The sequence below is a fragment of the Centruroides sculpturatus genome, unplaced genomic scaffold (genome assembly GCF_000671375.1).
Source record: "Centruroides sculpturatus isolate CEXI.00-Female unplaced genomic scaffold, Cexi_2.0 scaffold45, whole genome shotgun sequence".
NCBI lineage: Eukaryota > Metazoa > Arthropoda > Arachnida > Scorpiones > Buthidae > Centruroides > Centruroides sculpturatus.
The window spans coordinates 329,844-353,541 of NW_019384310.1; the positions used below are offsets into that span (position 1 = coordinate 329,844).

Consider the following 23,698-nt stretch of genomic DNA (forward strand, 5'->3'; position numbering starts at 1 on the left):
TCATAGTTTCTTAGTTTTTGTTTTAAGTAACGAGACCAGCCAAATTCTTAATATTGGTAAATTAAAAATGCCAACTGGAAATTTAATGAAGTTAAACACCAGTTTTAATTTGAAATTTATATTTTAATGACGGAATAGTATTTATCTATTATGGTAGGTGCAGCTTATTGTAGTCGCTTTGGGACTAGTCTGTACTATTAACAGTAAAGTCTTGTTTGTACTTAGTGAGAATAGAAAAGTGAAGAGAAAACAACACTAAATAGGATTAGCGCGCAACACTTGGCACATTACTGATAACATACTTCCGTTTTCTTTTGGTCAATGAGAAAAGTTGACAGAATTACTGTACTTTCTCTCCGTCAGATGCCTAAGATACGCGCGTGTTTCTCTTTCCTTGTTTAAAGTAAAAATGCGTAGGGGAAGAGAATAGAGATATTTCTTCTCTTTCTCAGAAATTATAAATTGGCCTTAACTGATATTTTATATCGTAGTATAATTGAAAATTATCGCATTACCTAATGGTCCCTATTTGAGTACCGGGAAAGTCGAATAAGAGCCTTTGCGGCTTTTTTAATTTTATATATAGTATATAACGAACGTAATCGTTACGATACGGGATGTTACGGAAACGTTATATCGCGCTAAGGAGCGGAAGCAGCCATGAAAGTAAAATGTCGCGGGTCCTTATATTTGCTTACTTAAGACGGAATAAGCGTAAGGCGAAGAAATTCGCAGAGTCGAGTCGTGGCTAGGCTCATTTGGTAGATATAATTATAATAAAAATATATTGGAAAATTTGAGCACTTATTAATTTCGTTAGTCATTAATTGTATTAATAAATGAACTATAGGGGAGAGCAAGATAAAGCGGCCATCCGCTGTTGTCTAGTTGCAAGAATTTCAAGCCGGAAGTGAGCTGGTTCTTTTTGTGTTAGTAAAGTTTTTGTGGTTTTCATCTTGTCTGATGTAAAATTAGTGACGATACTCTTCATTTTATCTAAGATAGTAATAAGTTTATAATTATTTACCTTAAACTCGTCGAAAGAGTACGCTTTTGGCTTTATACCGTGTGGAATAAAGCGAAGTAGCTCGGTCAGTTTTTAGTCTAGACACGATTTGTGTTACGGCATCTAAGAGGGCAAAGTGGCCACCTTCCTGGCCACTCGCCCCGAAAAACTATATTACATTATTTTATCAATAAAACTGTAATAAATCCATATAGTAATTTAAAAATACAATAAAGATTAAATGCAATTTAATCTAAAGCCTAATAATTTAAGATTGCTAAAGGTTACCTACAGAAAATGACATTTTTCGAGTAGATGACGCAATTACCGACGAAAAACAAACCGGCAGGGCTGGGATTCTCGTGCCACGCAGCGGGCCATTAATGCCGTACGAAATGACGGAATTTCAACGTCCCCGGCAATACTTTAATGGCCATTTTTGTATAAAAACTTGTAAAAATTAAAAACGGTCCGCGTTGCGCTAATACAAAAATAAAATTTTTTCTGGCTACATATAGTTTATATAGAACTATTTTAACGAGTTTTCCAAATAGGAAATCATTTTATCTTAGAGTGGCCGCTTCACCCGCTCTCCCCTAAAGACGAAATACGTAATAGCGGACTTTGGTGGTGGTGAGGTAAAATTTTCCAGTTTAAACGAGACGAATTTTTTCAGGTACAGACGTTATCCCGATCATCACGAATATTTAGGCGAAGTCTATTGTCACAGGGGCGATATTCAAGATATGGATCTGTCTCCTTACGACGAATGTATCCTTTATTTATTAACGACGTAAAATAGTCCGTTCCCGACGATTTTCTTTAGTTTTTAATACCGGAGCTTCTGTCCTAACCGCGCGATCGTCGAACATGTATCCCGCTTATTCATTTACAGTAAAAGATAGGACCGCTAATTTTTTAAAATGAAGTTTTAGTTTAGACGACGGCTTAAGAATATATTAATTAATTCGTATAAAATCATTTTTTAAAGATTGCATTCGAAGTTGTACGAGAATCCGCACGGTTATTATAATTACGGGCGGTGGCCCGAGTTTCGGACACGGCGTGTGGAAAAGTAGAGCCACCGAACTTATTTTAAGAAAAGAGGTATTCTCTCTTCCTTAATAACTTTTCCAGTTTTAATAACCGCTTCGAAAGATCGATCGGTGGGCATTCTTCGATTGGGAGCGCCCAATCACGGATGGACGGAATACAGCGAGTTAACTTGACAATAAATACAACCATTAGTCGTTTCGCAATTTTTCTATCTACCTTTTGGAATTGTGATCGCCGGCGGTCGACACCGCGCCACGGACCAAACCGACCCCTTACTAACTAAGCCCCGGTAAAACCTATTTATATATATATATAAATGTCGTAGGTCGTGGGAGGAGGAGCGACGGAAACCTTCTTGGGCCGGAGAAAGTGGATTCCGACCGCTGTGATCGATTTTAATATATTTTTCTTCGTATTCGTCGAAGACAAATCCATGCCAAATTGCACGCCGTGGCCCCACCGTCTCCGTAACGGAGAGAGACTCGTCTCTCCCCTTACGGAAACGCGCTTTTCGGTTCTTTTCTTCTCCGCCATCTTACTTTGCGCCGGCGGAAACTCCTACGTTCTGTTGCGTGGCTTTCGTAGTTATAAAATATCCATCGGTGTTAAGAATTTGTAAATTTAATTGCTCCGCTCGTCGTTTTCCAGCGGATCGTTATCATTGCATTATATAGCATTTGTTATATATATTTGTTTTCTCCACTATAGTTTATATATATATATATTAAAAATAACGTGCCGACGGATCGACTGGACTCCAGTGGTTTTCTAATTAACCTAACTCTACTTACGCCGTACGTAATTATACCGACCGACGGTGGAAAACGTGGTTTTTTTTCGTAGCGTAAAACACTTTAAAATCTTGTAAAAATAGACTTTGCGGTGGACGGAGAAGGCAACCATTGCGACACATTCTCGTTTTCCCAATCTTTTTAATTCAAAAATATAGTAGAAGTAACGTGGAATCAACTAGATTTCTTTGTCGCCTCCATTCCTATTTGCGTTAACCATTATTATTATAATTAATGGCCGAGCATCCGAATAGAATCAAAGTTTATATACTGTATAGCTCTATATAAATATATATATTTTCGATCGAATCTTCAAAATAATTTTAAATGTCGGAATGTATAATATAAACTCGTAGTTTAAATAATAGGATGGCCGAAAAGATAAATACTTTTTATTTAAGCCATGTGATAAAAAGATATTATATAGATTCTTTCGCATATTTTCCTTTATTTAAATATGTAATAATTTTAATTAAAACATCAAAGAATTATTATTATAATTAAAATATAATAATTAAGAAACAAAGAATACAATTTTTAAAATTGGAGTTATTTTTAGAGATAAAAATTCAATAAAAATTGTTTTTTCTCTCCTCCATCCGTCGACTGTTTTGACTTTCTTCTCCGCGGCTCGTCCGTCGGTCAGTCCGTCTCAAACTTGTTATAGGACGGGAAAAACGCCGTCAGTCGGGAGTTTCCCGCGGGTGCCACGTACGCTCCCTGGCGTCTGATAACGTAACCGTCGTCGGGGACGGCGTAGACCACCTTACGGTCGAAGGGAAGGGTGACGACTAGGATCTTCTCGCCCGTTCCCTGCGCCTCCTGAACGTGTCTCGTAGCTTCCGGTAGTCGCACGTACTGAAAAACAAAACGGAAATTGCCGTCCTAATGCCGTCTCGGCCAAGAAATCGGGCGCGGGTCCTACCTGCTTTCCTCCCGGTTTATCCCACGACGACGGATCGTCGACCCGCTCCTCCGCCAGGAAGCTTTTCAGTTCCGGACAGGAAAAGGCCACTCCCAGTAGGGCCGCCAGTCGAGTTCCGTAAGACAGCAGCAGTTTAATCAGCAGCAGGGAAAATCGGGCGCTTTCTAAGGGAAACTCCGGTCAATTTTCGCCCACTGAAACTCTAGCCGTTAAAGCAACGAAATTTACTTACTTTCGTCGTCCAGATCGTTCCCGGACGAATCCGGGCAACTTCCTTGCACGGAATCGAAGGAGAAGAGCAGAAAGGCGCAGGAAAGGGCGTAAAATAAGACGCGGACTCGATTGTGGTCGGACGATCTTCGGGGGTTGTAGGCCGCGGCTCCCACCATTCCGGCCACAGAACAAAAGACTCCGACCGCGTAAGAATTAACGTCCGGCTGGGCGGGCGGCTGGAATTTGGCCTTCAGCGCCGTAAGTATAAGTAAACAGCATCCGCAGACAGTTTGGACCACCGAAAGGACGAAACAGGCCGATCTTCTCGACATTTCGCCGCGCGCCACCGTCTAGGCGGACGAATCTCTCTCCCCCGCGCGGTCTATTTATAGAAAGACGGGTCCTTCCTCTTGGGGGGAGAGACGCCGCCGCGCTTCGTTCTTATTTTAACCGTCGCGCTCGGAGCCTGGAAGATGCTCTCTACGCAAATATCCTCGGAGACGTCGGGAATCGAAGTATTCGTTTGACAAAAGTCCGGCCGGACAGCGCCCACGCCAAACTCTTTCTTAATTAACCGGAAAAATAAAAAGTCGGTCCCGTTGGGAATCGAAGGTCGGAGGTCGAGTAATGAAACGATGAACTTGGGCTATCTCTGGCTTTGTTTACTCGGACGGGATCGGGTGTCCGTTAACCGCCGAATTTCTCCGCCACCGGTTTTATTATCGTTTACCGACTTTAATTACTCGCCATTTGTCGGCAGAAAGAAACATACAATAATTTGTAAATGTAAGCTTACTCGGCCGTAAGACTTTATCCCGGCCACCGTTAATTTAAATGTCCGGATTGCCGACGTCGTCCTTAAAATAATTACTTAAATATTACTACGAATAAAAATCTAAGTTTGTCCCGGTCTAAATATAGCGATTTTGCCAGTTTTATCGTCTCTGTCAGTTGGGAAGGAGTCGATTTCCGGTTTTCGCCGCCAAACTCTCGCTCCGGAAAATTTCCGCTTAAAATTGTAGAAAGTCTCGCAAATACCGAGAAAATCGATTTTAATCGGGCAAAAATTGCCCACCCGAATTCGATTCCGGGTTTATCGGAACGGCCGTCCGGCTTTAGAAGGATTTCTTTAGTCGGTCGCTATTTTCCAGTCTTCGGAATTCGTTACTCCGAAAGTCTGCCATTCGTCGCCGGACTATAACGTAGCCGGGACCACGGTTGTAACGACGGGCGATAGAGACGACTCGGAAACGTCCAGCCATACAGTGGCCGTGGGGTTTAACTCCCGTCTTACGAATAGGAACTGGGGAAAACCCGACCGTTCTGTTTTTCCTCGTTATTCTATCGTTTTTTCGGTTCCTTCGGCCAGGGCCGGACCGAAAACTATTATGTGACCGTTCCGCGCCACGTAAACGTATTATTGAAAATGGGCACTCCCGATTAGTAGGTGTCCATTCTTCGAGGGATTTTAATTAATTTTTGGCGCGTTCTTCCGGTTACATTTTCCACGGTTCCGAAAAGACGGCGCCGAATCCGACGTCCACTAAATTTACAGTCGGAAGATCCTAGACGTGGCTGGGGCGGACGGGATGGATAAATTCTCCCTCGGAGCTTTCGATAATCGGGACGAAAAGAACGTGTACTTTCGGATTGGGAATTTACGTGTAAATAACAGAAAGAGCAGTTTCTGCCCTAAACTATTAACCCAGGCCCCGGATGGCGTTTTCTCTCCGTCGAATAAGGGCTGTTTCACACTATGACCGACTGGCCGGACTCCGAGTCGTGTTGCCATGGCAACAGCAGTCTGCCGACCGACTAGTCGTTTCAGTCGGACAGATTTGAAAAGTTAAATATTTGTAGTCGGTTCGGAGCAGTCGGTGAGCTACGGCCAATGAGAGCTTCGAAGCTATAACCAATCAGAGTTTAGATTTATCCAATCTACGTCGAAGTTAGAAAATGGCGGAAAGTATAGATTTCTCGGAAGCTTTAATAAACGAAGTCAGAACATATCCGTGCCTTTATGATATTCGGCCAGCCGATTATAAAGACAACATAAAAAAATAATTCTTTGTCGGAGATTTTCAAGAAACTAAACGTTGTAGGTATGTGATTGACTAATCTAATAATGACGCGATATATCTAAATTCACGATCGCTTTCCGTGACGGCCATGTTTTCTGTTTAATTTAAAAAACTTACCACGATTGGCTAGTGTATTGATCTATAACACGCGTTCTGATTGGTCCTTATGAGTCGGCCACCGACGTATAATCGTATTTAGTGTGAATGCTTTTACTACTAGTCGGTCCGATTATAAAATCGGTCGGGTCGGTCATAGTGTGAAACAGCCCTAATCCGAGAGGGACTCTCGCGGACACAAGGAATATTAAAACCCGATCCGCTACCGCCAGAGAAAATTCTGGCTGTTAAAGAATTACGTAGCGAAGAAAACTAAGATTAAAACCGGTTAAACTTTTCTAGGTCCGACTGCTTATTTATATCGTTTTTGCGTAAGCTGTTCTTCGTTCGTTTCTCCAACCGGCCGCCATCGTTTTTTGTTCGACACGAAAAACTTAAAAATGATTCTTCGCTTCGGACTAAGAAAATAATAATAATAAAATCGACGACTAATTGGAAGGAATAAAAATCATTTTTACATTTTAAAAATATTCTTTTATCCATCGATTAGTCGTTTTGGTGAATATCGAAACTCGGCCAGCGTGTCGATTCTCGGATCCCGACTTTCGATCACCGCGCGATCCTTACTTTATTTTGTACAGGCTACTTTTAAAACTGGAAATAAAAAATGTCCAAAATGCTAATTTATTTCCGGAATGGACAATTTCGACCAATCTCCCTTATACCTTATTCGTTTGACGTTATCTCGAAAGACACTCCAACTGCCGAGCATCGAAGCGCGTATCAAATATAACGCCCGCCAACGGATGCAAATTAGTAGTGACGTGACGCCCAGCGAGTTACGTGTTCCGACCAGTTTTGTTCCCGTCGACAGTTTTTCATCCGCTTCTATCGAACTTCGAAGAAGAATATCGCGTACAAAACGTAAGTATTTCGACTCGATTTATTGATTACGTTATCGATGATTAAACGTATCTTACGATTTAATAGTATTTATTTGATTCCATTTATAATATAACTAGCGGATGAGCCCGACGTTGCTGGGACAAAAACTAACAACAAAGATTAAAATTATTAGATTATTTCGTACTTTAACCCTATAATATAATAATATAGTAATTGATTTATAATTGCAAAGGTTATCTTATGTGAGAGTCACCAATCTAACACATTAAAATTCTTTAAATTGTGTACAGTAGGGAAATAAAGAATTTTAAAATGCGTTAGATCGGTCACTCGGTGTGATAAACCCTTACGTTTGTAAATATAAATAGAATACTATAATATAACAAATATTAAAACGAAAACCATACAAAGAGTTTGGTTATTTCGGCCTACTATTGTCACCTTTATCGCCATACTCGGACGGTACGAAATGGCCCAATTTCATCGGTCGAGTGGACACCAATTGAAAATATATTTAAAATTTTTTAAGATATCATTGTTTTTCCTAATGTTAACTCTAAGAAATTGTGCAATTCGCGCCGAATAACAAACGATAATCCGCCAACCGATCAAATTTGGCGAAGAACGGACCAAATATTTAAACTCGGCATCATCGAAAACTGCTTAAAACATATTTTACGGTTTGGACCAAAACTCACGTTACTTGTATTCAAAAGTCTCCTTCCCCTGAACGGAGTTAAATAGATAACCCGCACGACTCCATTGCAAACAGGAAAAGTATGATGCGCGGGGGCGAGACCACCACCGAATGAATTGAGAACATTGTGACGATAAGTTGCAGCCTCTCGTTTTGTCGATGTCACAATAAATAATTACTTGTTAGAATTAGCTTGATCTATTTGGTCTGGCGGCAACGCCACGCGCGAGTGATCTACCCAGGGAAATGCATCAGGAAGACTTACGTAAAGCCGGCCCCTATTTGGATGTTACTAGCGTGTAAAAATCCCGGAAAACTGCGCGTGGCCAGCCGTTGGCCACGCCCAAACCCGGAATAAACTACCGGTGTTCGGTTGTTTTATCTATTCGGGTACTGGAGGACTCTTATTAATTTAAGAAAGTATCGTTCAGAATGAAAAAATCCGAGTGGCGAGTGCTATACGCTACCTGTCGCAGTAATTAAGTGAATGCGATATACATTTTTTTAAAATATCTTTTTTAAGAATTATATTTAGTTTATTTTGTTAATTTTTTGCCAATAGATGACACTACACGTAAATGAGCAAATTGAATTTAATCGAAATTAATTGATTTATAGAAATTCAATAAATATTTTGAGGCGGGATGTACGACATAATCTAAGTTAAAAATATGTAAACGTAATTGCAGAGTTTCGTAGCAATTAGTCGAATGGCTTAGATGCGTATAGCGAACGAACGAACGAACATCTTCGTTTATATATTAGATTACTATTAACGAAAGCGCAGAATCTAAGCAATCGGGTAACCCCGGGCGCAAGTTTGTCGGGTACCTTTGGACACTTCTAAGTTTTAAATTTAACAAACAGAGAATAGTTTTGTGCAATTACCTTTATCTCAATTAAGCAATGTATTAAAATTATTTATTTAAGGAACTGGCATAAAAATGCCAAAATTTAATGGCAGAACCGGTAAAAGAAGCGAGTGGAACAAAAATAAAATGAAAGAAGCAATTAAATGTGTCAGAGAAGGCGAGTTATCAATAAGACCGGCAGCCCAGAGATACGATGTGCCAAAAAGCTGGCTCCATGAAAAAAATGAACCGCGATAATTCTCGAACCAAAGTTAGGTCGTTTTAATTGCGCATTTTCCCGATACTATTCGATGCAACTTAATAAACGCGTGAAAAAACTAGACAACAGTCTAATGCCACTAACTAGATTGGAATTTTTAAAATTGGCGCTCGATTTAGCAGAAAATCTAAAAATCCCGCATCGATTTAATAAAGAGAAGAGAATGGCAGGAAAAAGTTTTTTACATCTTTAAGAAAAAATATCCAAATGTAACACAGAAAAGAAAAAGAAAGCTTTAAAAGGTAAAAATCTAAAACAAAACTAAATGCTCAAAGTCTTTCCACGAAGATCACGATCAAGAACCAGAATGCATCATTTGCGGAGGGGCTTTTCAAGAAGCTGGATTCAATGTCTTAAATGTAAAGATGGGGCTCGCGTCGACATTGATCCGTCAAATAATAATTATTGTGACGTTTGCGAGGCTAAAAACGTTTAGGCCGTTATTAAGTACGTCCGGGGCCACCGCCATTTTTTCCATTGCCAAAAATAGAAGCTAAAGTTTTTGTATACGATAATTATTATTTAAATGATTAAGAGATGGTTCCGGTGTTAATAACATGATTAACGAAGTTCTAAAACATATTTTGACTTTGAAAATAAACGTTTCGGTTTATTTTATATCTTTTGTGCGTTTTATTTAAATGTCCGGGGTTACCCGCACTTCCCCTAATTAACACTTACAATTCCCATTATAAAATGTCCGGAGGTTAGTGTTTAATCCTCCTCCTATGTCTCTCTCCGATTACGTATTCGAGAATGTAGACTGATTTCCTCCTAAACGCTTCAAATAGTAAGTACGTTACATCTAAGGTGGTGTTAATAATTCGGGCCGGCGTAAGTTCCGCGTACGTCGGACCCCATCTTTCGCCGTCTTCGTAAGGGGCCTAGCCGAATTCGCGATGGGTACGATTAAAACGGACCCTCAATGTTTATGGGGCAGAGAGAAAAATAAAAAGCTAAATAATCGCGCGCACGATATCCCTCGTTCATTGTTTCGGAACATTTACTATCAAAACTGAAATTCTGTACGGTTGACAACTTCACTAGCTCGTCTCTTAGCAATCGTATTGTACTTTGTAAACTTATTTGTTCGATATACGGCTCGTTAAATTCGGCGCCGAGGAGTACCCCGCCGCTTTCGTTGCCGAAGGTCTTTTAACAACGCGCACGGAGCAGCGCTACAGTTCCAAAATGGCGGATCTCTGCACGATGCAAACGTCTCTAGGTTTTACTGTAAACCTAGATTTAAGGGGTCTCGATTTAACGCGTCGACAAAAAATTAACATTAGTGTCGTAATTTATTCTTATTATATTATTATTTGTATTAATTTTTTAAATGACGGTCGGTTGGCTTTTTGCCGACGACGGCCCACCCGGGAAAGTCCGGTATCCCCGTGGACCAAACCCGGTTCGAGGTTTATAGGATTTCGAATCGAAACATTACGAAAATGATTTGGTTTTATTACTAAAATACTCTCGTTTTAGTTCTGTTCTGTTCGATTGCGAATTGCGTACGCTACGTCAATTTGATGTCATTTCCTACTTTTTATAACGAAAAAAATATATAAATGACGTCGCTTTGACGTTAAAGACTATCCGAACGAACGAACGAATAATTTTATAAAAAAAATCTATTATCGTCGATAAAATACTTTATAGAGGATAATTATAAAATAATTTGAATTTTTTAATTCGCGTTAATTGACTAAAAGTATTAATGCGTAATTATTTACATTAAACTTTCTTGTTTATATTTAAATAATTTTATTAGGAGCGAGTGACGTCACGCGTTGTCAGCTGAGGCCTGTTGCTGTTGGAAAATGGCAGCGGACGACGGGAGGAGGAAGGATGGAGTGTTTGTCGAGGAAGTGTCGGTTACCGACCATAACACGAAAGAATCGGGTATACCGAATGGCGAGGACGAAGACGAGAGTTCACACGTGCCATTAAATACAAGCTGGACTTTCTGGTTAGACAAGTAAGCGTAATGCGATTTCTCTTTGTTTACTCTAATCGATTTTTTAAAAAGTCGAGCGGGTGTCGTTACGCTATCGCCGATTGGTTAATCTAATCTTAGCTGGGTAACGATATCCAATAGTTCTTCGTATTACGTTCGTACGAACCGAACTTGTTAGGTTTGATTATGTTGCCGTTTCCTACAGCCAATTGCGTCATTGTTGTCTTTTATTTTACTCGAGAATTGTCACGCTTTTAAGTTTATTGTTTTTTTTTTTAATATTTAAAAGACGATTAATCGCGTAATATTGTATAATTATTAATCGTAAAATAAATTATTAATCGTTGGAGTTGTCATCCGATTTTTAAGTAATCGTCGCAGATATTTGCGATCGTCATTCGAAATGAATTACAGCTAAAAAACGAACGTCGTATCGTTCTCGTAATTTGCGTAAAGAATAATATTTTGAATTTATGAAAATACGCAAAAGTTTGATTTTGATTTTATTTCGACGTTTAAATTTAAATAATTGCCATTAAAGAAGCAAATCGCCATTACAAATCTCGTAACAATATTATATTATTGTTAATCAAAACTTAATTTTATCGTCACCGTCATCAAATTAATTTTACGGATATATTTTTTAAAAATTACATCATTGTTTTATTTATATACAGTATATAATAATAATATTTTAGATAAACATTGCCGGATTGATTAATTGATTTATTTAACATAGTATAATAATATTTAGTAATCGGGTCCTTATCGGCGATAGGGTCTGCTAACTACTACGTATTGTTAAAGTAAGAAGTAAACAGCTTAAGAGATTTATGCTACGAGGGCCTAGCGCTTTTTAAATTTTATATTTGCCGACTTTATGTTATAACGAGACTAGATCGAGCTGGGCCTTTTTACATAAGAGTAAATCTCTCCGATACCAGAAAGCTGGCACGCTCTCTATCCCATCCCGTACTTTGTTAAAGAAGAGAAACTTTATTAGAAGAAGTAATAATAATTTCATCATAACACGTTTATAATCTATAGATTAATTGCGATAATATTGCCTTTGTTAAATTATTTGTTTTGAATAGGACGCGTAATGAAAATACTTTATTATTAATTTTTATTTAAAAATGTACAGATTATACGATGCGAGAAACGGCTAAAATTTTTTTTTTTAAACTAAATTCGTAATTGTGAATAAACCCTTCGCAAGCGAGTTGCGAAGGGTTTATTTGCCGTTTACACAGGCAGGAATTATCTGCGCGGCGATGACTCCAATGATATTATTCGAGGTGAAAGTGTAAAGTATACAATGCGATAGTCGGGTGTTGAATTTTCAATGGCGCGTTTTTTTTTATATCGAGTTGTTTTTAACGAATTATCTTCATTTTTTAAAAAAATATTTTGTTTTAGAACCGAAAGAGGCGCATCGTTTTCCGAGTACGAAGCAAATTTGAGAAAGATATATACTGTTTCTACGGTACAGGTACGTTTCCATAATACTTTAATTCAAACCTTATTACGCGTAGCCTACAAAGAAACAAACGAATCTTGCTTAATACACTCTGTTTCAAACATCTATTGATGTAAAAGTATCCCTAATCCAGCCAGCGCGTCGCGGCGGTGGCCCGTAAAGAAATTAGGTCGAGGACCCCGAAAGTGCTTAAAATGGCCTTATATACGGCGCACTCTCGATAATCCGGTCTTCGCTAGTTTGACGTGTCCGGTAATCCGACGCTAGCTACTCTTTGCTATTACCGGCATCGCTGCCGAGTCGTAGACAAACTACTTCAAACTCCAGTTTCCGCTAAATTCCAACGTTTTCCCCGTAAACGTGACCCGATATCGAGTCTGAGCTTGGGCTCGATATTAAACACTGTTAGACCCGTTATCTTAAGCCGCTGAATTCTTATATAACGCAGTACTGTATAAACATAAAAATAAGCCCACCAAAAATACTTTCCACCGAATTTAGTAGGAAATTAAGCGATACGTGACACAATTTAGTGGGAATCCACTAACTCGGTAAGGCGATTACCGGCGGCGGCAACGCGCCGGGCAAAACGACAGAAGACAATTGAAAACTATTTTAAAAAGATTGGCCATTAATTCGAGAACTCGAAAATACGCTAACATACGATAGAATAACTAGAAAATGTGAGAGAGCTACGTATGCTTTAAATTGATACAATGTACAGTACTAATATCACGTAAATAAATAAATTTTTTCTTTTGAATAATTAATCACCGAGTTCATCTTACTTCCAATACGTTGGAAATCTCCTTAATCCGGCGCTTTTTCGGATTAAATCTCCATTACGTGTCGATTACGGAGATTGTACTACACGGTACACGTAATTGTGCACGCACCAACGACGAATAAAACAGTGGTTTACTACCATTTTCAGTATTAACGCTAGAATAACGTAACTTTTTAAATTATTTACTTTCTCTTAGGAGAGTTTACGGTGTCTTTTCTCATTAACGCCCGGTATATACGCTCTTTCCGTCCCTTCCCGATTACATCTCTGCCCTAATATAAAACACAAGTAACGATAAAAGTATCATATTTCTTTATCGCTTCTAGCTTAAAACCAAACTTAAAAATCGTTTATTTAATATTGATAAAACCAATTAAACCACGGAACGTTTGGAGAACCGTTTTTAGTTTAAACATTGATTTTTACCGGTGGATTTAAACCGTTTCGCAATTGGATAAAAGGAGCGAAATGTAAATAATTATTATTTTAATTCAGAGATTTTGGAGCGTGTATAATAACATACCAGTTATCAACGAAGTTGGCGAAAAATACGGTTACTTACTGATGAGAGACGAGCGCAGGCCGCTCTGGGAAGACGACAAGAATCGACGGGGAGGAACTTGGAGGTTGAAGATTTCCAAACGGGACTCGGTAAATAATCGTTAGCTACTCGTTTATAATGGCCATTATAAGTTATAAGGTTATACATTTCTTTCAGCTAGCCGTATGGAAAGAACTGTTGTTAGCTGCCATCGGCGAACAGTTTACGGATCACGTGGCACCAGGTCAGTCTTCTTTATTTACGATATCTCGGATATTCCCTAATTGTAATGACGAATTCGTCTTTTATTGCGATAAAATTTCGATTACTCTAATTACTTTTAACTTTATAATCATTGGAGAAACTTAAGCACCGAGACGAAACGGCGAAAGCCTTAAAGAATCCACTAGTCTAGAGGAAGTTTCTTTTTAGGGAAAAGTTCGACGAAACGTTTTAAAGATTTTACAAATAAGATTATGGTTTGTGAATTAGCCTAAGAGCATCGACATTTACGCGAATTCCGCGTCGTACGCTCAAATTTAAACGGGAAGAAATAAATCGAATGGCTCATAAAGCCAGTTAATTTAGACAAATATTTGTAGCGTAATAAACTTAATGCGACCGTGGCTCAGATTTTAAGAATCGTAGACTAATATTAAAACTAATTTGGTAAGTGGTTGGTTCACCTAAAAAACAACTAGAATTTCTGTAATTTAGAATCTCGATCGAATCGAATTTGTAAATGTGTCCGAGGGCATCGATAGTGCTTCGTCGTATTTCTATTTACGCCAACGACACAATACGAAATCTTACAAGTTCTTATTCGATTTCAACGCGGATATTTTTGTTTATAAAATTCGATTTGGACGTTATTCGCCATTCTTAAGCCAATGAATTCGTCCCTTAAAAACTATCGGCGGAATTAGCTAATTTCGAGACAAAACTCGTTTTACCTCCCATAATTTAATTGATTCTTCGAATTATTTAATTGCGGCGAGGATCTAAATATAATTAGCTTAGAGATAGTTTAAACTCTGATTATTTATAATTTTTAAAACATCGCGCGCGAAGCTCGGTCGTAAATTTTAGCGCTTTACGGAATATATTATAATAATACTGTACATCGATCTCAATTATCGTAAATTTAAGTCGAATTTCTATAATTAGAATAATTTTATCGTCTTAACTTATTACGTTTTCTATAGAACTTTATAAAAATTCTGAAGAATAATTTAAATATTAACCGGTATATAAACGAATCGCTCGAATTCGATAAGACGGTAATAATAATAATAATTTTTCTATTTATCGAATGTCGCGAGATTTGATTTCTTTTTTTTAATGTTTATTACGAATAATAGCGTTACTTACGTAAATAAAATGAATATTTAAGGGGACGAGATTTGCGGAGTGAGCATCAGTATTCGTGAGAAAGAGGACTTGGTCCAGATTTGGAACGTAAATTCTGCGCTGGCGGAAAAAGCCACGGTGATGACAAAAGTACGAGAACTTCTGCCTAACGTTATCTTTCTCGCCGAATTTTATAAGCGTAAGTATCTTTCCATTGTAAATCTGTTTAATGCCGCGGTTTCCTTCTCAATCGCCTAGTTATGACACCCGACATTTTTTCACACTCGTGCCTGGACACAATTTTATGATTTAGCCTAAATAAAAACCCAGAGTCAAAAAGTTTCCGTTTCTAACGTTCCGACGTAACTTTTTTTACGTTAGCGTAAAACACCGTAATGGACCGAAATTTTAAAGAATATATTTCGTTTCCGTGGTTCCATTTTTTGATTTTCTCCGGGCACCTTCCATCCTAGTCGCGCCTCTGTTCCCATGCCCAATGATTTATTTGAAAGTGTAGAGAGAGACGACGAAAATCGAAAGGGTTTAACCGATCGATCCGTTTTCGTAAATTGCCGTTTCGTACACTAAACGACGTACTGTATTTAGAAAAATGAAAAGTCTACGCTAAGAAATTTAAACTGCCGTAAACATTCGATTTGGCGCTACCGTTTGTTTGCCTTCGTAATTAGAAATAAGCGCGAGTACCCGAAATATTAAGAATTACTGTATATACGGTATTAAAGAGGTGGAGATGCGAGTTTGGAAGTGGCGCGATTAGGCGATAGCGATGTTTTGTAACGCGAAATCGTACATTTAATAATTGGCGGAGACCGAAGGGTCTTCTTAATATTTACGAAAGAAACTCGTCGTTACGAAACTAGAGAAGAAAAAATTAACTAGGCCGCTTCGTTGTCCGGATTTTTCTTCTGTAGTTTCATTAAAGATTTACTTCGTTTAAGACCTTCGCTTAGAAATCTCGCCGAGCTCGAAGCTTAGGCTTATACGCACCATCGCTATTATCTAGTTTGGCAAGAAATCGAATTGGGTGGGACGTTTGTCTTATCGCCAGTGTCGTTCTCGTCCGACCAAAGTGACCGGCCGATACGTCTCGCTGTAAATTAACGCCTCGACCGATTAAAATTCTATATTCTTTCAAAGTTTTCCTTTTTCAATTGTCTTGTATTTTATTGGCGCGTGTAGGACGATGTAAGTACTGTTAGAGACAATCGTAAATAAATTCGTAAACTTTCTTGACGATTATCGAGAATTGTGTTTCGTATAATGTAAAAAAGTGTGACAAAAATATCATTTTCGCCGAATAAAACTCGTATAAAAATTCCAGCGACGAGTCGCTAACTTTCCCCGCTGTTACGAAATGTTATTAAAAATATAGCTTTTATATTATTAATCATTAAGGAATGGCAAAAAGGTTAATTTTGAGGGTAGGGACGAGTTTTATAAAGAATTGTAAGTGTTAATAGTGAGTAAAATTTTTATTAAGTCCGACTTCTCTCGACATATATGCGACCTACCTCTATCTCTCCCACTCTTCGACCTTTAACCACCAAAATTTAATAGCATCGATGCCCCTTACGTACAAGTTATCGGGTAAAGGTTAAGAAACGAAATTTGGCACATCCCGAGATATTAAACGAAATAGACACCAACACACACACACACACTCGACAACAAATGTAAACACCTAGGAAAGAAAAATATACAGTATTTGTAGGTGATGGAAAGTTGTTATATAATACGAGATGTCGAAGGTCTAACATCCTCGCGCCGTATTATTACTATTGTATTCTTTTCTGATTGTGTGCTGGGTGTCGCTTTTCGACTGTACTATTTCATTTTTCTGTAAGAAGTCTACTTCCATCCAATCGTTTCTTGTCGGGCGATCGGTCGGTGACACCAGTGTAGCTTTATTATATTAATATTAGGTGTAATTTTGCAAAGAACCGAATAAAATTTTTTCCGTATTTCCAGATAGTTAATTCCCAAAGCCGATCCAAATTTGAAAAATAGTCTCTAAACTGTACTTATTTTTTAAAATTTCGAATATAGTTATCGAGTCAAGAGTCGATTTCCGTGTCTTTATCTCCAGTAGAGTACTGTACGTTATTTTTCATGCAGTTCTTTCTTACTTCTTAAAACGATTTTAGAAATATGATTAAAATAACCGCAATCTTATTATTTTTTGTAGCGAAACATTCTGTAAAGATAGATAAAAATGTGACGATAGTCGAAAACAGCGATTATGTATTAATTGACTACCTTTGCGAGAACTTAATTATAATTTAGTTAACCGGAAAGCTTCGCTTTACATATTAAAAAAAATCCAGCAACCAGTCGCTTAACACTCCCGACAACGTTTGGTTATTTTAAAAACTTTTTATATTTTTAAGTATTATAAAATGGCAAAAACATTCATTTTGAGGATAGGGATGGATTTTATAAAACATCGTAAATACTAATAATGAGTAAAATTGTCATTTAGTCTGACCATACTGGAGATACACACTACCCCGTTCGTCTCCCCACCCTTCGACCTTCAATCACCAAAATTTAATAGCATCGATGCCCGATATATAGAAATAATCCTGCCAAGTTTCGAAATTTTTGGTTCCTCCAGTCTCGAGATATAATGCAAAATAAAAACACATACAAACAATTTTGTAAACTTTTTACATTTTTGAGCTCCGGAAGCGTTATCGTTGAGATATGCAAAAGAAAAATAGGTCGATCGCGATAGTGTTCCTACGTTATACGCTATAACAGCCAGGAAAGTGAAATGAAAAGTATAATTAAAATATGTTAAAACTAATTCAATTAATTAATTATGGAAATTTGGCTTAAAGACGACAGTCTTTCCTCCATCTTGTATATCCGCTTTTATGCCAAATTTCCGCTGTAAATACATAATCCTGCTAAATTTTCCGCTATCCGCCAGTTGAATTTTTTCCGCGTATCGAGTGATGGGGAGGATGACGATAAGATTAGACAGTCCGCGGACAGAACACGTCTACGGTATTTTGAAGGGACACTCGGCCTACCACTTCGGAGACCACCGCTCTATTTTATCCAGTCGATATAAATATCGTTCGGCCATTAATAATAATTTAAATAGGCCTATCTAGCGGCAATTTTACATTTTTGAACGGCTTACCGTTAAACTAACATTTTAATTCGAAACGAAATAAAATTTCTAAATACGCGAATAAACAAAGAACGGGTAAATTATTTAGATCCGTATAAAAAATTACGCGTTATTAATGAAAATTTTGAAGCATCGAAGCGATTCTACAGAAAATAGTAGCTCGTCGTCGTCCTACTTCCTTTTCGGAACCCCTTCGCCAACAATCTTCCATTCGTTCTCTATCTCGTCCACTGCCCGTAGAAAACGGTAACTTTATTAATTAACGCGACTAATTAAAGCCTATAATATTTATAATTTAAGAGATATACAGTATTAATAATGTAAAAACTTGTTATCGCTACGGTATTTTAATTACGATATACATCCGTATTCATCGTAGGTGTGCGTATTTAAAAAGAGCTCCGAGACGTATCGCGCTTCCGTCGCTCGTTGAAATTTCATTTTTGGTTATCGAATCGGGATCGCTTCGACGATAAATTTCGTAAATCGCACTTCTGACGAATGTCATAAATTTCGTAACAAAACGAAAGAAGCGTTCTTCTAATGTCGTCGGAGGGGCGGGTAGGCCAGGGATCTTTGTTCTCGAAAGCGGCCAGTCGATACGAAAATAATTAAATACTAATCATTGTTTACGCAGTTGTTTTCTAAACATAAAGTTTACATTCTATAAAATCTTATATATTAATAAAAGATTGAAAGGGCGGTTGGAAAGCCGTAGAATACGTCGACGACCAGCGAAAATTCTCATTTATTGGAGTATTTTGTACTTCTTCCGCTCCGTCGTCGACGCGACCAAAAAACGACTTTTCGTAGAGAAACTACCGGGAATTTCCGTTTCTCTCGCTGGCGTATTATATGCCTATAATTAGACCGCGCTTATTGCATTCCGTATTATCTTAGTGGAACGTTTAACATAATTTTTACTGGTCGAGTCGATTAACGCAATAGCGTATCGATGGCCGGCGCTGAAGATTGGCTCCGAGTCTGTAGGGTCTCGACCAAACCCGCGATAATCGTAGAAAAGATCTCCGCGCTACGGGGCAAAATTAGTTAATAATAATTTAAGGATGGGATAGTTTTTGAGCGTCAAAAACTAAACACGTAAAGTACGTCAGCTAACTTTAACTTTTGTCCTCGAGAAAATTGAACGTATAACGAGATCGTCCGCGGTGGATGCGGAGGAACGACGATCTAAACAACTAGGACTAATTGGCGAGGATTCGAATGCCACGCGATTTTCACGGAGGCGGAAGAACTCTCGACCGTAATAATTCGAGGATTTTTCGATTTTAATTACGGGTTGGGAATATCGCCACGAAAAATATTTATACGCATTACGGCGATGTAAATACTCGAGAGACACGTTCCGTTCTTTGTATAATAAACTGAATATCTAATCGATGACGACAGACAGATTAATATAACGCTTCTCTCGTTGATTTGCATCGTCGTATAGAAGTGTTTTTAGACAAATAAAAGCGACTTTTCTCTCTACGATAAAAACTGCATCGAATGTAACGATTTTCTGTTAAAGAAAATAACAATTAATGCAATTTGACTAAATGGTACTGTACTGGATTTCGAGAAATTCTACCGGATTATTCGAAATTATTCGGCTACGTCGATGAAAAACTTTACAATATGGAGAATTATTAGGTCGATCGCTTTTTAAACCAAATTCACTCGAAGCGAAAGAAAATGAAAAATTTTTAAATGCCTGCCGCTAGCTCTCCCCGTATAAGTACTAGAATTGATCCGAGTTGTGAAAATATAAAGTTGCTCCTGGCGCAGTTCGAACCCGTCAACGGCACCCGCCGGTTTCTATCCTACACGTACTGTACGTTATACTGTACAGAGAAATACGCGCCATGTCTTATATTATTAAAAATAATGGTCCGACTTCTTCGAAGAAATGGAATGATTTATTCGCGTTACATTATAGGGAACGAATAAACTAATTTCAAAGACATAAAGAATGCTTGTTCCAAATACGAACGGAGAAATTCGAGCCGGCCGAGATTTTTTTTAAAGTTTCGTATTTTATAGCTACCGTATTAATGTATATAAATATAGTATCGATACGCGGACTAAACATTTCTATTATTTATTCAATTATCTCGTTGCCTACGGTTGTAACGAAAAGATAATTGTTTTATGTTTTATTTAGTATTTATTATATTATCGAATAGGATCTGGCTTTTTAGGAACTAGAATAGTCTTTACCAACCTGGCGATTAAAATCTATAGGTGTATAAAAGAATAAGCGTCGAGAAACGTCACGTAATCGTAGTTTCGTATACGACACCGCGATGTAAATAAAATGCTAAATTTGTCCTACCCCACGACGCCAGTCGCGAATATTTAACTCGTGACTTTTGTAATGGAATGAAAAATTTAAAAAGAATTCGGAGAACGTTTAGAAAATTGACCGAGTTACTTTGTTTAGTGTGAATCGGAACACTTAAATAGAAACATTAAAAATCTTATATTGTTTTTGAAAAAATAAATAATAATATAAAAAGATTTAAGTCGAGTCGAGTTTAGCGGCGTGTAGGAAAACACGTAAATCTTGTTATTTTGTAACAATTTTTTATTTTATTAACGGGTAAAATTACTTCGATATAATTTTAACTATTTGTCTAAGTAATTAGGTAAAAATATTCAGTTTGTAGCCAACGCGTAAATAACAATTAGTAAAATTTGACGAATGAATTATATATTTCTAAATTTAAGAAAATTACAATAAGTTACATTAATCGCGTATTTATATAATTATAATACATTTTATGCAGTTACGCCGAATTTATACGTACGGTGAAAAAATACAAACTTAAAATAACGGCGTTTAAGAAAATATAACCACTCCGATCCCATCCTACTATAGGTTTTAGTCACCGTAATATGTAAATTTATCGCCGTTTAATTTTTCTGCGTTATAAAACGTAAGTGTGTTTATAATAATTAAAATATATACACGAAAGTATTAAACGGACGTGTGTCTCGGCGACGTATTACGTATAGTACAGAACGGGATGTTTAAAGTTCGTTACGATTATAAAGCGTTAAAATTATCGTTTAAAATATTCAATTATATTTATGGATTTTTCGGACATCTTTTTAAAATTTTTGTAGCAAAAGTTTTAGTACGAAAACACGAAACGAAAGCGACTTCTATTTCGGACGATAATGGCGGCTATCTGGTGTCGTTACGCTGCGGTTCTGTTTTACTTTCTTCAATTTTTTTAAATTAAATTTATTATTTAGGATAGAATCTGTATGTAATATATCAGCCTCGCGCGTAGCCAACCAACGCCATTAATTTTAAATAAATCTTTGTTTTATAAACGCGAGGCTGTCCGTAAATTACGTAATGTGGATAATCGTTACAATGCGTTACGAGTGTTGGCGAGAAACGTAATGCTAGGATCTCGCCACCAGATAAGACTGATTTATTTCTGAAGAATTGCGTATCCGACCCCGCTTTCGATGTCGCCGCTTTGCGCGTAATTGATAAATTAACGTCACGTTCGGTATCCCGTGATGCGTATTATTCGAGACATTCGTTACGTAATTTTGAAGACGAATACGTGCGACGAGTTACGGAGCTTTACGGGGTATGGGACGGTAGTTGAAAAGTTTAAAATAGCGTTACGTAACTTACGGATGATTCTACGGCTGTAGTCTTGCCAGGGAGGCACCCTGGTACTTTTTTTTTTTTAAAGCGGGGCGATGACCTTGTTGTTTGCGAAGTCCAATCCAGATGTTCTCGCGAACATTTAGGTCGGACTTTAGACTATGTACTGTACCTCGGCCAAAAAAATGAGAACATTACTTCTGGCGTAGGTTTTTGTTCCGATTACGAATACGTAGACCGTTTTTTGCGTATTTAAACCGTTTTGCAGATATTGCGCCACTAAGTTGCGCTTTACTCCAAAGCGCAACTTAGTGGCGATTCGAACTCGGGGTCGCCGGTTAGCGCCCTGGCATTTTGTAATTTAGGACTATACCGCTGGATGATTCTATATGTCAACTCCCGTAGATTTCTAAAGATCTTTATAATTATTTAATCGTGACGAAAACAAATACAATCCACAGAAACATATACACGATAGTCCGAATTGTTTTTGTGCGCCGATACACACGAGTGATATTTTGACACAATAATGCAGTGTCCGTAAGTACTGTACATTCATGAAAAGCATACGAAGCGATGCGCATTTGTCACGTGTATATCGTTTTATTTGCTTCCACGTATATAAACTTTTTTGAATTATCTAAAAATTTTCGCATTGCGAATATTTTATAGTAATATTAGTAAAATGAATTTAAAATTGCATTAATTTCGGCATAAAATATTTTTCCGCGTTTATCCGTGGACATTATTGACGTAAGATTAATTACAAATGTCTGTATCAAACAATATAAAAATTTGAATATTTGTCTATGAATAAAAACAGAATTAGCCTAATATTTAACACTTTGAATAATTATAAAATTATTTTAATAGCTCACGTGACTCATCACGCTTACGAAGGAGAGAGAATAACTTCTTGAAATCAAGAAAACGTAAGTAATGGTTATTATAGGAAAACTGTAACTAATACAATATATACACACACACATATAGCCAACATGTTGAATCGAGTTTTGTAATAAAAGTTTTTGTTTCAGAATATCTAAACATTTATACATAAGTGTTAACCGATGTAAATGTTGGAAGAGTAGGAGCATCTTCCAATCTAGTTGGAAAAGATTATTTAAAAAATATATAAAGACCAGCCGGATCTTCCGAATGAGGAAGACGACGACACAAAAAACGTTCTTCCTAAGCTCAAAAATAATAATTTCTTTTTTGTTTATATCGGAAAATCGACATATTTCAATCTTAATATTTTTCCTAAGTGCAAATACAGGAGTTGAGATTTTCGAACGACGCGGTTAAATCGTTACGAAACGATAACTTTCGAGGTATCGGATGTTTAAGAATTCCATTTCTCGAGTTTTGCGAGTCATTTATCACTATTTTGTAAAATGTTTGTCTCGATGATATCAGGAAAATGACGCGCTTAAAACAAAATAAGTGCCATAATTTATCATTTGATTATCCTCGTCGATTCGGGCACTTAAAAACTCATTTGTGATCCTTATATCCAGGTGCCAATAGTTGTTGTTTATTATTATTATTAATTATTTTCGTTATGTTAAACATTTCGAAGAATCTAAAAATAGATACGCCAAGTTTCAACAATGTATTTTTCATTGTTTTACGAGTGATAAATCCAGTCAATACATATGTAAATATATAAATTGTTTTATCTACTATTAGTTTATTTTTTCATTACTTCGACATTATAAATGATTTAAAGAAACAGCAAAAGTTCCCTCGAACGTGCTCTTATTACTGTAAATAATTTTCTTCCTTTTTAAATTTACCTTTTAAAAAAAAGGGTAAAAAAGTTTTTTTTTAGATTGTGAAAATTACAATCTTGAGATTGTCGGCGAATGAATAGTGAAAAAAATTTAAAAAAAAAAAAATAGCATTCTGTAAAAGTGCTAAGAA

At 37.3% G+C, this 23,698-nt stretch overlaps 3 protein-coding genes across 7 annotated transcripts in view; 2 read left to right on the top strand and 1 right to left on the bottom strand.

Annotated features, from left to right (window-relative positions):
• LOC111621182 overlaps positions 1–2,400 on the top strand; it is a 66,498-nt gene extending 64,098 nt beyond the window's left edge. For 4 of the 5 annotated variants that reach the window (XM_023363275.1, XM_023363271.1, XM_023363264.1 and 1 more), the window contains 2 exons: positions 1,683–1,777; positions 2,144–2,400. In XM_023363275.1, coding sequence (XP_023219043.1) covers positions 1,683–1,777; positions 2,144–2,235 — 187 coding nt within the window. In that variant the 3' untranslated portion in view covers positions 2,236–2,400. Of the gene's footprint in view, positions 1–1,682; positions 1,901–2,143 lie in introns of those variants that run through there. The other variant, XM_023363287.1, reaches the window with a different exon arrangement.
• A 763-nt stretch (positions 2,401–3,163) lies between these two features.
• Positions 3,164–4,329, bottom strand: LOC111621214. The gene is made up of 3 exons (XM_023363298.1): positions 4,011–4,329; positions 3,779–3,942; positions 3,164–3,711 (listed from the first exon to the last, which is right to left on the bottom strand). The coding sequence occupies exons 1-3, from the start codon at positions 4,321–4,323 to the stop codon at positions 3,496–3,498; spliced, it is 693 nt and encodes a 230-aa protein (XP_023219066.1). The 5' UTR covers positions 4,324–4,329; the 3' UTR covers positions 3,164–3,495.
• LOC111621224 (eukaryotic translation initiation factor 4E type 3-A-like) lies at positions 4,313–23,673 on the top strand. The gene is made up of 8 exons (XM_023363306.1): positions 4,313–7,053; positions 10,635–10,841; positions 12,240–12,312; positions 13,583–13,738; positions 13,806–13,872; positions 15,022–15,177; positions 22,646–22,704; positions 22,810–23,673. Exons 2-7 carry the CDS (start codon positions 10,684–10,686, stop codon positions 22,690–22,692), a joined length of 657 nt encoding a protein of 218 aa, XP_023219074.1. The 5' UTR covers positions 4,313–7,053; positions 10,635–10,683; the 3' UTR covers positions 22,693–22,704; positions 22,810–23,673.
• Positions 23,674–23,698: the final 25 nt, after the last annotated feature.